The sequence below is a fragment of the Microcebus murinus genome, chromosome 12 (genome assembly GCF_040939455.1).
Source record: "Microcebus murinus isolate Inina chromosome 12, M.murinus_Inina_mat1.0, whole genome shotgun sequence".
Lineage (NCBI taxonomy): Eukaryota > Metazoa > Chordata > Mammalia > Primates > Cheirogaleidae > Microcebus > Microcebus murinus.
In genome coordinates this window covers 45,391,650-45,406,942 of record NC_134115.1, presented here as the reverse complement: position 1 = coordinate 45,406,942, position 15,293 = coordinate 45,391,650, and the positions used below count along the sequence as shown (strand labels likewise).

At 40.8% G+C, this 15,293-nt stretch overlaps 1 protein-coding gene across 3 annotated transcripts in view; it reads right to left on the bottom strand.

The window, feature by feature from the left end:
• Window positions 1-15,293, bottom strand: part of ADAMTSL1 (ADAMTS like 1) — an 856,830-nt gene that overhangs the window by 7,594 nt on the left and 833,943 nt on the right. For all 3 annotated transcript variants that reach the window (XM_012769704.2, XM_012769705.2, XM_012769706.3), the window contains 3 exons: window positions 6,627-6,839; window positions 4,883-5,063; window positions 2,264-2,471 (listed from right to left, as the gene is read on the bottom strand). In XM_012769704.2, the coding sequence (XP_012625158.2) occupies window positions 2,264-2,471; window positions 4,883-5,063; window positions 6,627-6,839 (602 nt within the window). The remainder of the gene's footprint in view (window positions 1-2,263; window positions 2,472-4,882; window positions 5,064-6,626; window positions 6,840-15,293) is intronic.

Genomic DNA, 15,293 nt, shown 5'->3' with positions numbered 1-15,293 from the left:
GCTCATATAGGGGCAGCTCAGCCAGTGTCCAGGTGTTTTCACGAGGGAACAAAGACTTTGAACCTCCTCATCTGCCATTTTGCTGATGTCCCTCAACCACACATGGGGGAATTTTTAAAGGACTATTATTTCCGTCATTCTCATTGCTAGTTTGACTACATCCCTACTGCCACAGAGTCACCTCCTATCAGTCAAGTTCCAGCAGGTACTGGCCAATGCTTATCTTGTTTGTTCTTTTGGATGCATTTTGATCCTTTCTTCTGGCGAAAGGTCCTCCATGGGTCTCTGTGAAGATACATTCCAGGGGGTTTCTTTCCCTCTTCTTCCCAAAGTTTAATTAGTACCAGGGTCCTGTCCCTTTTTTTCATCCCATGCTTGCCCACTCCCTGGGTGATGCCACCACTTATATACTGATGACTTTCATGAGCATCTCTGCTTCGATGTTTCATGAACATATCCAAAACCTCCAGCCAAATCTTGGTGTCATCCCTGATAGCCAATGGATGCCTAGTTCTGTACTGATCACCATACTGCTAACAGAATAAAAGTCCAATTCTGATTGTCCCATGCCTGCTTGAAAATATTTCTATGTTCTGGTATCTGCTTTTGCCTTTATTCCTTCACACATGCTCATATAGGACACATTATCTACCCAAGACAGGTGTCCCATAAATGTATGTTTAATTATTACTTGAGGGCAGGTTGTTGGAGCTAAGAAGATATTGTCATGCTTCTCATAGACTTGGAGGCAGGCATATGAGGAAATATTTCCCTGTAACTAGTGTTACCTGGAAGCTTTTAGAAATTCAGCATCCCAAGCTCTACCTTGACCTACCACATGAGAATAAAGACCCCCAGGTGATACACACTGGTCTAGTGGATTTGGGGGATGGTTGAGGAGAAGGAATAGAAAAAAAACCTGAGTATTTTTCTGTTAGGAAAAGTGATCAACTGTGTACCATATGTTGCCTGATGTGCTCACTATCACAAACCAGCAATAACCCTTGAGGGCATGGGAGCTCCATGATTATGAAGTATAGATAAGGAGGCTCCAGACAGACATGTTGATTGGCCAGCATTGCCCCAGATTTACCTGGTCCACAAATGGCTTATGAGTTGCAAGTGAACTCAGTGGCCAGTAACATTTGATCTTCATAAGAGATGGCCATAGTGTGGTAAGGTGTGATTGTTTTGCAAAAATCACACCTGGGGGTGGGAGTGAAGGGACCTGAATATATGGCCAAATACAGTTACACAAAGAATTAAAAGCCTGTTGTTTTGGGGTGTCCTAGCTGGCCACGCTTAATGGTATGGCTCAGATGCCAACCAACCCAAAACTATGCCTGCCCAATCAGAATGGTGATTCTACTAATTAGTGCCAGCCACAGACAAACTAGAATAAATGTTACTACCCAAATAGGTAGTTCTTGCATGCCTAGTAGGTTTTGAACATAGACTTCTGCAGAAACAGAGTATATGCAATTATATCATTTCCCCCAAGCACCTCATTTTTTTTTTGGTGCCAACAGCATTCTAAAATGGTGGAGGGATCAGATGTGTAGGATGACTGTTCCAATAGAGGCCTTATTTCAAATCACAATTAAACTTTCCCCTCCAAATGGAGAGAGTCATGGTTCCTCTATTCTATTCAGAGGAGGCCCCAGGGGTCAAACGAGTCTGTTTGTGTGCTCAGCTTGCCTGGGACTTAACCTATAGGCAGAGAAGGGAGTGGGTGGTTACAAAGTGATCTGGCTAAGCTTCTACCTTTGCTGGCTGGATCAATGGTTCTTTACCCTGGCTGGATATCAGCATCACCCGAGGAGTTTCTAAAAATGACCCAGGCTTGGATCCCACCCCAGAGCAATTGACTTAGAATCTCTAGGATGAATAGCCTCAATGTTAGTCTTTTAAAAAAGTTGACTCAGGGATTGTAACCATGCACTCCAGCTAGGAACCCTTGGCTGAGGACAATACCACACTCCCAGATGGAACTTCTCAGAACTTTAAGTCACCAGCCCCAGTGAGAAGAGAATGGGGGCCTCAGGGTAGAGGGAAATCAACAGGAAAAGAGCAATGGTGTGGTGATGTGTCAGAGAAGAGTATCAGAAACTCTGGGGTTTAAGGCAGGGGTAATGACACAGGGGAATGTGAAAGGTCTGTTATCACAGAGGAGGTGGCAATGGTGGAATTTTCCTTTCTACTGGGGCAGGGTCCACACCTTTAGATGTTTCCCTTACAAATAAAACCCTCTCTGGCTCCTCACCTGGCCCCAGCTGGAGAAGGCCCACTCCACACAGAGCTGTTGGTTACAGGCCTGGGTGTCCACAGGTCGTTTGGCGAGCTGGGTACACACGTCACTGGACACAGGGCTGGAGATACCAGAGGCTTTCAGCTTCTGACAGGTCACCCGGCGGGTCTGGACACCACCTCCGCAGCTTCGGGTACAGGCAGACCAGGAGGTCACCATCCACCTGGGGACAGAAGAAAGCATCAGTGGAGCCCACAGGGCCAGGCCTGGGAGAAAAGAGCCCTTGGTCCCCACTATCACCACACTGCTCCTAATTTTGGGGCCACAGCCCCCCAAACAATGTCTGTATCAAGTTCCTGGAGCCAGTGAATGTTACCTTATTTGGAAAAGGTTCTTTGCAGACATAATTAAGGATTTTGAGAAGAGATTATCTGCGGAGGCTTTAAATGCCTTCACAGGCGTTCTCATAAGAGAAAGGCAGAGGGACATTACATTCCAGGAAAAGGCAGAAGCTCAAGTGACATGGCTACCAGAAGCTGGAAAAAACAAGGAACAGATTCTGTCCTGGACCCTTTGGGGGAAGTGTGGCCCTGCTGACACCTTGATTTTGGACTTATGGCCTCCAAAATAGTGAGAGAATAAAGTTCTGTTGTTTTAGACTACTAATACACTTGAGAAATTGACCAGAAATGTACACCTTGAAAGAGTATTCTAGCCCCAAAGGCCATGAGATTGCAGATAGTTACTCTATACTGCTACTTCCCCAAGGCAGCCAAGCATGTAACAGAGGAGAGACAGTTTCTCATGGAAGACAGATTCAAATCTGTGTCACCCCTGACCCAGAAGGTAATCTGGGTCTCACTTAAATCAAGGTTTTATCTGGTAGCACTTAGTGTGCACTGTACCTCACTTTAACCCACGTCTCATACACAGTTGCTTCCAGCAGCAATTTCCCATCTCCTTGAGGCACAGTCTATATCTTATATCTCTTAGAGAGCTGCACAGTGATGAAAATAGCTGTTCTCAGAATATTAGGTTCCAACTACAATCTGGGTCCCCAGAAGTAAGACTGAGCAAGACCATGACAAATAGACTTTTCTCATAAAGCCAAGCTGTAATCTGGGGAATACTCTGTAATCCTTGGTCCATATACAAACACGATTCTCTTACATGTGTGTACCCAGGGATAATTCTCAAAGAGGAAGGGAAGCAGACAGTTTGGGAAAAAATGTATATAACATGAAATAGTTGAAACAGCTACCTGGGTCAAAGCAGGATTTCCCAGTTCTGTTCAGAAAGACAACCAGGGCCATACTTGTTTGCATGGAAAGAAAGGATGCTAAAATAGCCTGGCAGGAAAACTGGTCAAGGGTGAACCCATGGCTACCTCCTAGCCTAGTGGTACCACATCTGGTTTTCAGGAGAGGCAAGGAGAGCAAATTCTTCCCAAATCTGTGACTTATTTAGTTTTGTGGCAACTTCCCTGCTCTTTTTCCCTGGAGAGGGATGACTGTGCAGATTTCCAACCCGCAGGAGCAGAGCCACTTAGGAAGCAGGCATGAGGTGTTTTGAAACTCCTGGGGGCACTGAAACCCAAGAAAACAGAGCCATTATTATTGCATTTGCAGAAGTAAATTAAGCTGATTGACTCTGACCATCACCAAATCAAATCAAAAAGTTCCTGGCACGTCAAAGATCTCTTCTTCATTTTGCACAGCTTGGCAAGGGCAGTCTTCCAGCCCCTTATATCCCTGGTGAATGTCAGGCCTGCATTTCAATCAACTTTTATTTCCAAATATACATTTCAGCAATTTTTCAGGAGCTGGGGTGGGGGGTTTGAGAAAGGAGAGGTATGGGCTATGTTACAGTTCAGGAAGGGTATAAAAGGACATTAATCATTCCCGTGGAAACCTTCCCGTCAGCAAGTCAAACTGCTGATATTAATGAGTGTGTTTCAGATTTCATTGAGTCTCTCCTGGTTTCAGCTGCTCCTTATGACTCAGCTGGCAAAACACAAAGCAGTTGCCTAAGTAGCCTATGAAAGTCCCACAGATAGGGAGTCCCCTCAGGCTCCTGGTGCCAGCTCCAAGCCCCCATCCGTTATCCCTGGAGCTACTGCCGAAGCCTGGGGGTGCATGATAGGCCTGAGAGCTCGTCAAAGTATGAGGAAGATGTCAGAGGCAGAGACCCTGGGTGGCATTCTGGGCTACACAAGAAACCCAAAGGCAGAGAATGGAGATTTATTCCAACTTCCATGAGATGTAACCCTTTATAGAAAAGAAGAGGCTAAGATTTCCTCAACGAAACTGAAGTACTGATTAGCACAGGTATTTTAAAGGCAGACACAAAGGGAGGGGTTGGGGTAGAGGCCAGTAATCCCTGTCCCCTCAGCACTTTAATTAAAAACACATTTCTCTCTCACAGATAACCTAGAGTGTATGTCTCTTACTGGAGGATGGGAGCTATCTTATTCCAGAGCCTGAGATGCCCCTGCTCCCTGAACAGACCCTATGAGGCACCTGGGAGGCGCTGTTAGCCATGAGCTGGCCGAGTGGGGAGGGGACAGGCAGAGGCTCATTCTGAGGATATTTTCAGCGTGGCAGGGAGGCCTGAGCCAGCGTGTGCCACACTCACCGGGCAGGGCAGTCTCTCCGGTTGCAGGCGATGGGCAGCACGGCGGGGCGCACCTTCCCCGCGCAGTGGGCCGGGTTGACCTCTGTGTTGTTGAGCAGGCACCTCAGGCGGGGCTGCTGCACACCCCTGTTCCCACAGGAGGCTGAGCAGGTCGCCAGTCTGTCCACAGACCACCAGTAATCTGTCAGAGGAGCAGCAGCGGAGTTGAAAAGACGACAGCATTACCGCCCACGCTCCATATTCCTTCCAAGCAGAGCAAGGGGGTGGGTGGCCATGTGGGCTGGGGCGGGGGTGATTATGAGTGAGGACTTGCCCCTCAAGTGGCGCCATTCCCAGTCTATCTGAGCAAAGTCCTATGGTCCCCGGGGGACTCAGTTGGCTCAATCATAAAAGGAGTACAGTGGCCCTCGCCTCATCAAGTTACCGTGAGGGCTGGGCCTAGCTCGGTGCCTGGCACACGGAGAGTACTTAATGCTATAGCTCTTATTATTTTTAAACATGCTTGCTAAGGTTCTTTATTTTTCTATGAAGAGATGTAAATATATCTAAGATACTTGGCATATTGAAAAGTTCAGATTGGAGTTGAATTTTGTAAATGTTACCAAAAGAAACAAAAATCCTCATCCAGAAAGTTCTCCTTTACGTGAGACAATGACGTCAGTAAGAATGCCAATTTGTTTGGTTTTTCTGTTTGGGGGTCTGGGATTCACTAGTAGGAAAGTGGTTAAAAATAATCGTGACCTGGTAAATTCTGAGTGCTCATTTGCAAATGCTGTGTATTACAAGTCTTGCAGATAGGCCGTGGCTTCTGGTTTTCAGCGGAGAATAGCTGGCTGGCAAGAAAATGGAGCATTTATTTTCCTATCTGGAAAGTCAAATGCTGGGGAAGGATATTTAAGGGGAAAACTTACATGCTTAGAAAAATCTTCTCCCTTTTGTGCCATATTGGCACAAAACTGTGTCCCTTCCTACATAATCTTCCATTTTGGAATACATGCAGAATTGTGCTTTCCTTAAAAGTATCACACATAGGCCAGAGGTGGAACCAGCCTATGGAAAACTCAAAAGCATCACATAGTTTCTATAAAAAGGCAGTTTTCACTCTCTTCCCACTCTTTTGGGCTCATTCACATTTTCTTCCTACAGTGAAGGCTGAGCCCTGCCAAAGGCTTTCAGACCCGCCTGCTTTCCAGGAAGGGCAATGCATGAGCCACGTGGGCTGCTCGGTCTGCGCCTTGCCAGGACCAAAGGAAAGGTGCCTGGAAAGTCCTCTGCAGGTGACTGCAGCTGAAGACTCTTCACAATGATCAGTTGGCCCTGGCACTAGCCTCTAGTCAGGAGGCAATAACCAAATTGTTCAGATCAAGAGATTTTTTTTTAAACAATCAGAGAAAACTTGCATTTCTTAAACAGCGTACACTGTGTGCATGTGAGATCCTTACTAGTTAAATCAGCATCAAGGAAGCACATCAGACTTTGATATGCAGGTGGGGGGTTCCTTGGTGCAGCCTCATGCACAGAAGGGTTCGTTTTTGAAGGCAGCATTGACTTTCCCAGGTTCTGCTGGGACAGGGCCTGGTGGCTCCTCTGAAGAGCCCTATTGGCAGAAGTAGAGTCTCATTGTATGGAAAACATGGTGCAGCTTCAGTTTTCATTGCCCTAGGCACCCCTGGAGATCAGGACTCACTCTCTTCTATTAGACAATTAGGTAAGCCCAGCACCCAAAGCCTGAAGGGTTTCTTACCTTGGATCACTAAAGAAGCCTTCTGCATGAGCATCCCTGCCTCATTCTGCGCAAGGCAGCTGAATTCTCCTTGAGACCCACCACTGAGGTTTGCAACTTGAAGAATCTGTCCAGCTTCCAAGATATGATGCATCAGTCCTGTGGCAGTGGCAATTGGCTGACCATCATGAAACCAGGTGATGTTGGGGGTAGGGTGACCTTTGATGGGGCAGCCTAGAAGGAGAGGAGGAGTAAGCCATTGGTAAAGCCAAAAAAGAACACACGCCTGTATTCTCTGGGCTTCTGGGAGAGTGACTATTATTCATTCAATTAAGTAAAAATTCTTAGAGAACATAAAGTGTCTATTTCTATTTATGACCCTAGACTAACTTTAAAAAATGATCTAATTAATATTCACTTACTGAACATTTATTTTCAAGATAGTAAGTTCCTATACTGATTTTACTGACAGAAATTTCTTCTTCAAATATAATATGTTGGGAAAAATAACACACCAGATAGTAATAGTTGAGAATTAAACTTTAATTGGTAAAAGTATAATATCCCCCCCATTTTACTCTTTATGTGATTTTCAAGTCAATTTTTTCCAACAGAGACTAGGAAAACAACTTTAAACACTGATTTTATTTCTCTATAAGTTAAGAACCTTTGTCTTCTGAAAACTTTTGCCAAGGCTACACTGGACAGGTACTATATTATACTTTTTAAAATAGTCATTGAACATCTCTTGATACAAGATTTCAAAATATTAAACTGAGATATTGTTTCTACCTAAGACTTTGTCAGAGAAACATAGAATGGTCAGATAAACATACTTCAGTTGTGAGAGAAAATAAAATTCTTCTATATTCAGTGTACTTTCTGATTTTGCTGCTGTGCTCCCAGAAACTTACCTTCCAAAGAAAATTTATTTGGAAGTTTAAAACACAACGAATCCTTGAAAATTAAAGATACCCAATGTAAGGTAGAAAATGATGAGATCTATGAGACATAAAGATGGTGCTATGATCTGAGTCCCCCTAAAATTCATGTCAAGTCAGAATCACCAAGGTGATGGTATTAGAAGGTGGGGCCCCCTTTGGGAGGTGGTTAGGTCCTGAGGGCTTTGTCCTCATAAAAGAGAGCCCAGAAAGCTGCCTTGGTCCTTCCACCATGTGAGGACACATTGAGAAAGCTCCATCTATGAAGCAGAGAGCAAGCAAGTCCCCACAGACACCAAATCTGTTGAAACCTTGTTCTTGGATTTCCCAGCCTCTATAACTATAACCCACCAGTTTATGGTATTTTTGTTATACCGGCCTGAATGCACTGAGACAGATGGCTGCCTGTGTTGGATGTGTGGGTGCCTGTGGATCTACAAAGAGAAGGGATTTTCTAATGTTGGCTTGTTTTCTATTCTAGGGGCAGAACTGTTATAATTTACACAATATGGGAGGGTTATTAGCTCAGGAAAGACCCTGAGAAATCATCTAGCACACCATCAGAGGAGGAAGGTGAGGCTTAAAGATGTTAGGAGATTTCTCAGAGATCAGAATTCTCTCTCTCACTCCTGGCCTTGTGTTCTTTCCCCCATACCTGCTATTTGTTTAGCTGGGCACCAGCAGTTTACCTAGGCACCTTGCTACCTCCTTCTTTCTTTGCTCACTTCTTTTTTTCCCCCTTCAGCATTTTTCAAAAACATTTCTTTTGAGGTAGTGGTATACTCTGGCATGTAATTTTGCAGTGCCTTCTTATGATGGATGGGCTGTATGTCCCCCCGTCCTGACTTTGGGTTTGGCCATGTGACTTATTTGGCTGATAAAATGAGACATGTCAAAGTAACAATGAAAAATCAAGAAAGTAAGTTAAGAAAACAATTTCATTTACAATAGCATCAAAAAGAATAAAATACTTAGGCATATTTAACCAAGAGGCTGTTATGGTTTGAACACCAACCTCCAAAACTGATGTTGAAATTTAATTGCCATTGTGACAGTATTAAGAGGTGAGAACTTTAAGAGATGATTATGCCTCTACCCTCATGGATGGGATTAATGTCACTATAAAAGGGCAAGTTTGACCCCTTTGTCTGCCTTTCTCCTTGCCATGTGAAGATCAACTGTTCCTCCTCTCAGGAGGATGCAGCATTCGAGGTGCCCTCTTAGAGTCAGAACTGCCAAACCTGCATGACACCCTTGGTATTAGACTCTCCAGCCTTCAGAACTGTGAGTCAATAAATTTCTGTTCATTAAAAATTACCTAGTCTCAAGTATTCTGTTACAGCATCACAAAATGGACTAAGAGGTGAAAAACATGCACGCTGAAAACTACAAAATACTGTGAAAGAAATTAAAGATGACACAAATGGAAAGACATCTTATGTTCATGGATTGAAAGACTTAATATTGTTAAGATGTCAATACTGCTCAAAGTGATCTACTGATTTAATGCAACTCCTATCAAAATTCCAATAACCTTATTTTGCAAATAGAAAATCTCATCCTAAAGTTCATATAGAATCTCAAAAAACTCAAGCAATCTTGAAAAAGAAGAACAAAGTTAGAGGATTCATACTTTCTAATTTTGAAATTTACTACAAAGTTACAGTAATCTAAATAGTATGGTACTGGCATAAAGACAGACATATAGACTTAATGGAATAGAATAGAGCCTAGAAAGAAACCTTTAAATATATGGTCAAATCGTTTTTGAGAAGGGCACCAAGATTATTCAATGGGGAAAGGACAGTCTTTTTAACAAATGGTCTGGGAAACTGGATATCCATAAGCAAATAAATCACACTATTTTTGTAAATTAACTAAAAATAGATTGAAGAGCTAAAGCTAAACGCTACAAGTATAAAACTCTCAGAAGAAAACATAGGGAAAAAACCTCCACGACATTGGGTTTGGCAATGATTTCTTAGATATGACTAAAACACAGGCAACAACAACAAAAAAAACACAGCGGATTTCACCAAACTTTAAAACTTTTGTGTAATATAATACATTATCAAGTAAAGAAAATGACAACCCAGAGAAAGGGAGAAAATATGTGCAACTCACAGATCTGATAAGAGATTAATATCCAGAATATATAAAGAAATCTTACAATTCAATAACTATCCAATTAAAAAAAGGACTTGAGAGATATCTCTCCCAAGATGATACACAAATTGCCAATAAGCACATGAAATGATACTCAACTAATCTTTAGGAAAATGTAAATTAAAACCATGATGAGTTACCCCTTCATATCCACCAGGATGGAGATTAGTAAACAAAACAAAACAAAACCAACAAAAAACCCAAAATACAAATGTCGGCCAAAGATGTGGCAAAATTGGAGGCCTTGTGCATTGACAGTGGGAATGTAACATAGAACAGCCACTGTGGAAAACAATATGGTGTTTCCTCAAAAAATTAAATATAGAATTACCATATGTTCCAGCAATTCTAATTCTGGGTATATACCCCAAAGGGACTGAAGGCAGAGACTTGAAAAGATATTTGTACATGAATGTTCATAGCAGCATTATTCCTGATATCCAAAAGATTTAACAACCCAAATACCCATCAATGGATGGATAAACAAAATGTTCGGTGTGTATGATAGATTATTATATAACCTTAAAAAGAAGTGATAGTCTGACATAAGCTACAACATGGGTGAGCCTTAAAAACATGCTATGTGAAAGAAGTCAGATACAAAAGGACAAATATTATATGATTTCACTTGTATGAGGTACCTCAAGTAGTCAAATTTATAGAGACAGAAAGAGGAATGGTTACCAGAGGCTAGTATAAGAGAGGAATGGGGAGTGTAGAGTTTCAGTTTGAGATGATGAAAAAGTTCTGGAAACGGATAGTGGTGATAGTTGCACAAGGTGGATATATGTAATGGCACTGAACCATACACTTAAAAATAGTTAAAATGGTATAATAGTTAAAATTAATAATGTAATATTTTATGCATTACATAAAACAAAAATATTTGTTATATATATATTTTACTCACAATACAAAAAATGAGGCAGATGTGCTAATGGACCAGTTCAAAACCTAGACCTCAAGACCCCTTGTGAGATTTTGCCTTTGCCATTACAAGAACATTCCTGGAATGGCCTGATGAGCCCAAGAGGAGGATGAGAGAAATACAGAGAACAGCCAATTCATTCCTGCCAAAACCTGTTTACACCAGCTGAACTAAGTAAGATCAGCAAGAATAATTGATTTCTGTTTTAAGCCACTATGTTTTGGGTTTTTTCAAATGCTGGGTGTGTATGTGTCTGGTGATGAGTAACTGAAGTACTGATTAGCACAGGTATTTAAATCAAAGACGGAGGGGTTGGGGTTGAGCCCAGTAATCCCCTGTCCCTTCAGCACTTTAATTAAAAATACATTTCTTACAAACAACCTACAAGAGAATGCATTTATTACTGGAGGATGGGAGTTATTATCTTTTCCAGGGCCTGGGATGCTCTTGCTCACTGAATAGACCCTGTGAGGCACGTGGGAGGCTCTGTTAGCCATTCAGTGGCTGAAGGGAACCTGTCTCATAGATACATGGGGAAGAATCTTCAATGAAAAAAGATCAGGCCTCAGGACAAAACACTGGGAGAACGCTAGCATTCAGTGATTGAAGAAGGAAGAGGAGATATTCAATGTGCCTGAGAAGAAATGGTCTGAGAGATGAGAAAAATTGAGACTATATCATAACATGGAAGTCCAAAAAGGAAAGAGATTAAGTAGTTAATCTCTTAGATTTGCAAGTTAGCAAATAAATGGTTAATAGGAATTTGTGGAATGAATGAGTGGTTTCATTTGTTTATGAAAATAACCACCCAAATGTATTCTTCTCACAGTACCCTTCTTTTCTCTTTCTAGGTGATATAAAAGGTAAACTTCATTCTAACTTATGTTTGAATGATCAAAAATTCCAAGTTAGTGGAATGGGAAATAAAAATGTCCTGTACAATCAAAACATTCCATTCAATGCTATGCATACCCATCTTTTTATCTAATTTAAGAGAACATTTATATCTGAGTCTTGAATGTTTAGTAGACCAACAACTAGGTTATTAAGAAGATAAAGAGGGACAGAATAGATCTTGGTCAGACAACTCTTTTTTTTTTTTTTTTTGAGACAGAGTCTCATTCTGTTGCCTGGGCTAGAGTGCTGTGGCGTCCACCTCGCTGACAGCAACCTCAAACTCCTGGGCTCAAGCGATCCACTGCCTCAGCCTCCCTAGTAGCTGGGACTACAGGCATGCGCCACAATGCCCGGTTAATCTTATTTTTATATATGTATTTTTTAGTTGTCCAGCTAATTTCTTTCTATTTTTTTAGTAGAGACAGGGTCTCGTTCTTGCTCAGGCTGGTCTCGAACTCCTGAGCTCAAGCGATCTGCCCGCCTCAGCCTCCCAGAGTGCTAGGATTATAGGCGTGAGCCACCACACCCAGCCAGGACAACTCTTAAAACAACTTGACTGATTATTCTAGTTTCCGGTAATGATAAATAACTTTGTTATCTATATGAAGATTAGTCCAAATATCATAATATACAAATAAAAATAAGCCAAAAGACAAGCAAGAAACAACAACAACTCTTTGAAAACACTGAAGAATGACCAAAAGCAGTGGCAGGAGCAGGAGAGGTGTCTAGCCTAGAAATTTCAACAAATGTGAATTGCCAGCTTGTGGTTATTTGCTTGAGGAAATTCTTCAATCTCCAGGTGACTTAGGGAGCTGTAAAGCTTACAGCTTTACTGTCTTGAGATTTCAGAGGACAGAGTCTGGAGCCTATTAGGAAAGCTGGAAAGTTTAGGGGGGAAATCATGGAAGAGTCACAAAAGTGATGAACCTCACAATCTGCATAAATTCTACCCAGATTTTTAGCAGGCAGATCCCAAGGGACTCAGTGAAAGAGCAGCAGATAGAAGTGGAAAGAACAGAGTGGAGATTTTCATTGCTGCCTTCTTTAGGGAAGATAGAAGTTGGAGTTTGAGTTAAATCAAGTTAACTGCTTGTTAGAAGAAAATAAATGCTCTTTGGAGGAAGATAAGAGAATCGAGAGTTTCTACAATACATAATCTAAAATGTTCAGTATATAATCAAAAACCACTAGACAAGAAATGTGACTTGTATTCAAGAGAAACAACAGTCAACAGAAACTGGGATGATGCAAAGGTTACAATGAGTGGACAGTGAGTTTAAGGCAGCTATCATAAATATGTTTACAGACTTAAAGAAAAATATACTCTTAATGAATGAACAAATGAGGTACCTCAGTAGACAAGCAGAAATTATAAAAATAAATTCTAGAGCTGAAAATACAAATAGATGGGCTTAACAGAAGATTGGAAATGTCAGGAGAGTCAATGAACTTGAAGTTCATTGAAGTTCAATGAAGTTCCACAGAATTTTCAATGTGAAGAACAAAGGAGAAAAAAAAAATAGTCTCATGGACTTGTGGGGAAAAAATTAAGAGGTCTAATATATGTCTAATTGAAGTCTCAGAAGGAAAATAGAAAATGAGATGAAAATATTAGGAGAAATAAAACTCCCAAACCTCCCAAATTTTAGGAAAACCATGAAGTTCTCAGAAGGTTAAGAAACCACCTTTGTACATTATAACCAAATTGCTAGAATTAATAGACAAAGAAAAAATTTTGAAAGCCATCAAAGAAAAAAGCTACATTACATATAGGGAAACAATGATATGAATAATGGTTGATTTGTCATAGGAAACCAAGGGAACCAGAAGATAATGGAACTGTTAACTTTAACATGCTGTGGATAAAACCCTGTGAATCCAGAATTCTTATCCAGATAAACTATCCTTTCAAGACAAAATTCACCTGCTTCCAGCTATAATGGAATAACAAGGAATGAGTAATTTCTCTTGCTATAAATACTAGAAAGCTGGATAAAAAATGGATGAAACAACTATTTCCAGACATTAAACAATAGAGGACTGTGATCCCTGAAAGAAGGGAAACAGGTTAGGTAAACCCTATAATCTCCCTGGATTTCTGCCTGTAGGCATACTCTGAGCTGCAAAGCACAAAGGGTGTATTAATTTCCTAGTGCTGCCATAACAAAGTACCACAAACTGAGTGGATTACACCATAGAAATTTCTTGTCTGAAAGTTCGGGCAGCTAGAAGTCCAAGATCAAAATGTCAGCAGGGTTAGTTCCATTTGAGGGCTCAGAGAAGAATCTGTTCCATGCCCCTCTCTCTCCTAGCTTCCAGTGGTTTGCTGGGAATCTTTGGTGTTCTGTGGCTTGTAGATGCATCATTCTAATCTGTGTTCTTATGTTCACATGGTGTTCTTCCTTGTGTGCACCTTGTCTGGCATCTAAATTTCACTTTTTGTCTTGTTGACAGGCACACTAAAAGCCTTGACTTCAGCATTATACAATGTATCCATGTAACAAAAACATTTGTACCCCCTTAATATTTTGAAATAAAAAAATTTACTTTTTTATAAGGATACCAGTCATATTGGATTAGGGTCCACTCTAATGACCTCATCTTAACTTGATCACCTACAAAAACTCTATTTCCACATAAGGGCATATTCTCAGGTAGTATGGGTTAGGATTTCAACATCTTTTCTGGGGTCACAATTCAACCTATAATTCCAAGCAGAGCAACCTATAATTCCAAGCAGGGCAATTCCAAGCAGAGCACAACATTCTAGACAAATTGATGAGGCAAAGAATAGAGTTTGAAGAGGCTGAAGCAGCTGGATGTTATTGAGCAAAATTCTGGAAATGAGGGTGCCACATAGAAAAAGAGCTCCAGAAATCCGCATAAATTCCTCTTGAGATTTTGTCCAACTGAAGATGTATATGCATAGGGCTAAACTCTACAAAGTTGAGCTAAGAGCAATCAGGGACGTGTAAGCTTAATAATTTCCAAAATTCAAACAGGGCTGGAAGGCCTTCAAGTTCTGATCAGCAAAAGTAGAACACACTTATCAATTGTCTGGAGCATTCAGTAGAAAGCCCAGAAAGTCCAGAAAATAGCTTTAGAGTAAAAGCTATTCTAAACTTATTTGAAACTTAAATTCACATTGAATTTTAAATAACTACCAAAAGAAAAATCCAACAATCTCTAAAGGAAGACAACATCTAAAGGAAGACAACAATATCTAGACACTTGATATAAAGTCTGCACTGTCCAATACACAGTCAAATATTACTTGACAAGTCAAGAAGCAGGAAAATGTGACCATAATAAAAAAAATCATTCAATGGAAACAGATCCAGAAATGACAGGGATAATGAAGTTAGTAGACAAGGATATTAAAATAGGATATTAAAATATATCAAGTATTTAAAAGAAAACATGCACATACTGAGAGAGAAAATGGATTTTGCAAAGAGAATCAAATGAACTTCTAGAAATGAAATATTTTCTGAAACGAAAAATTCACAGACTAGGAGTAATATTAATAGAAGATTAATACTATAGGAAAAGATTTCTGAAATTGAAGATGAATAGAAATTAGTCAAAGTAAAGCAAAGAGAAAATTTAAGTGATCAAATATATGTTAGATGAGGATGTGGTTACATGAGTGCATTTGTTAAAATTGTGCAGTAAAGATTTGTGTATTTCAATGTGTATACATTTTACCTAAAAGAATTAAGTAGCAATGGAGTAGGGAGTGGATGTTAAGTA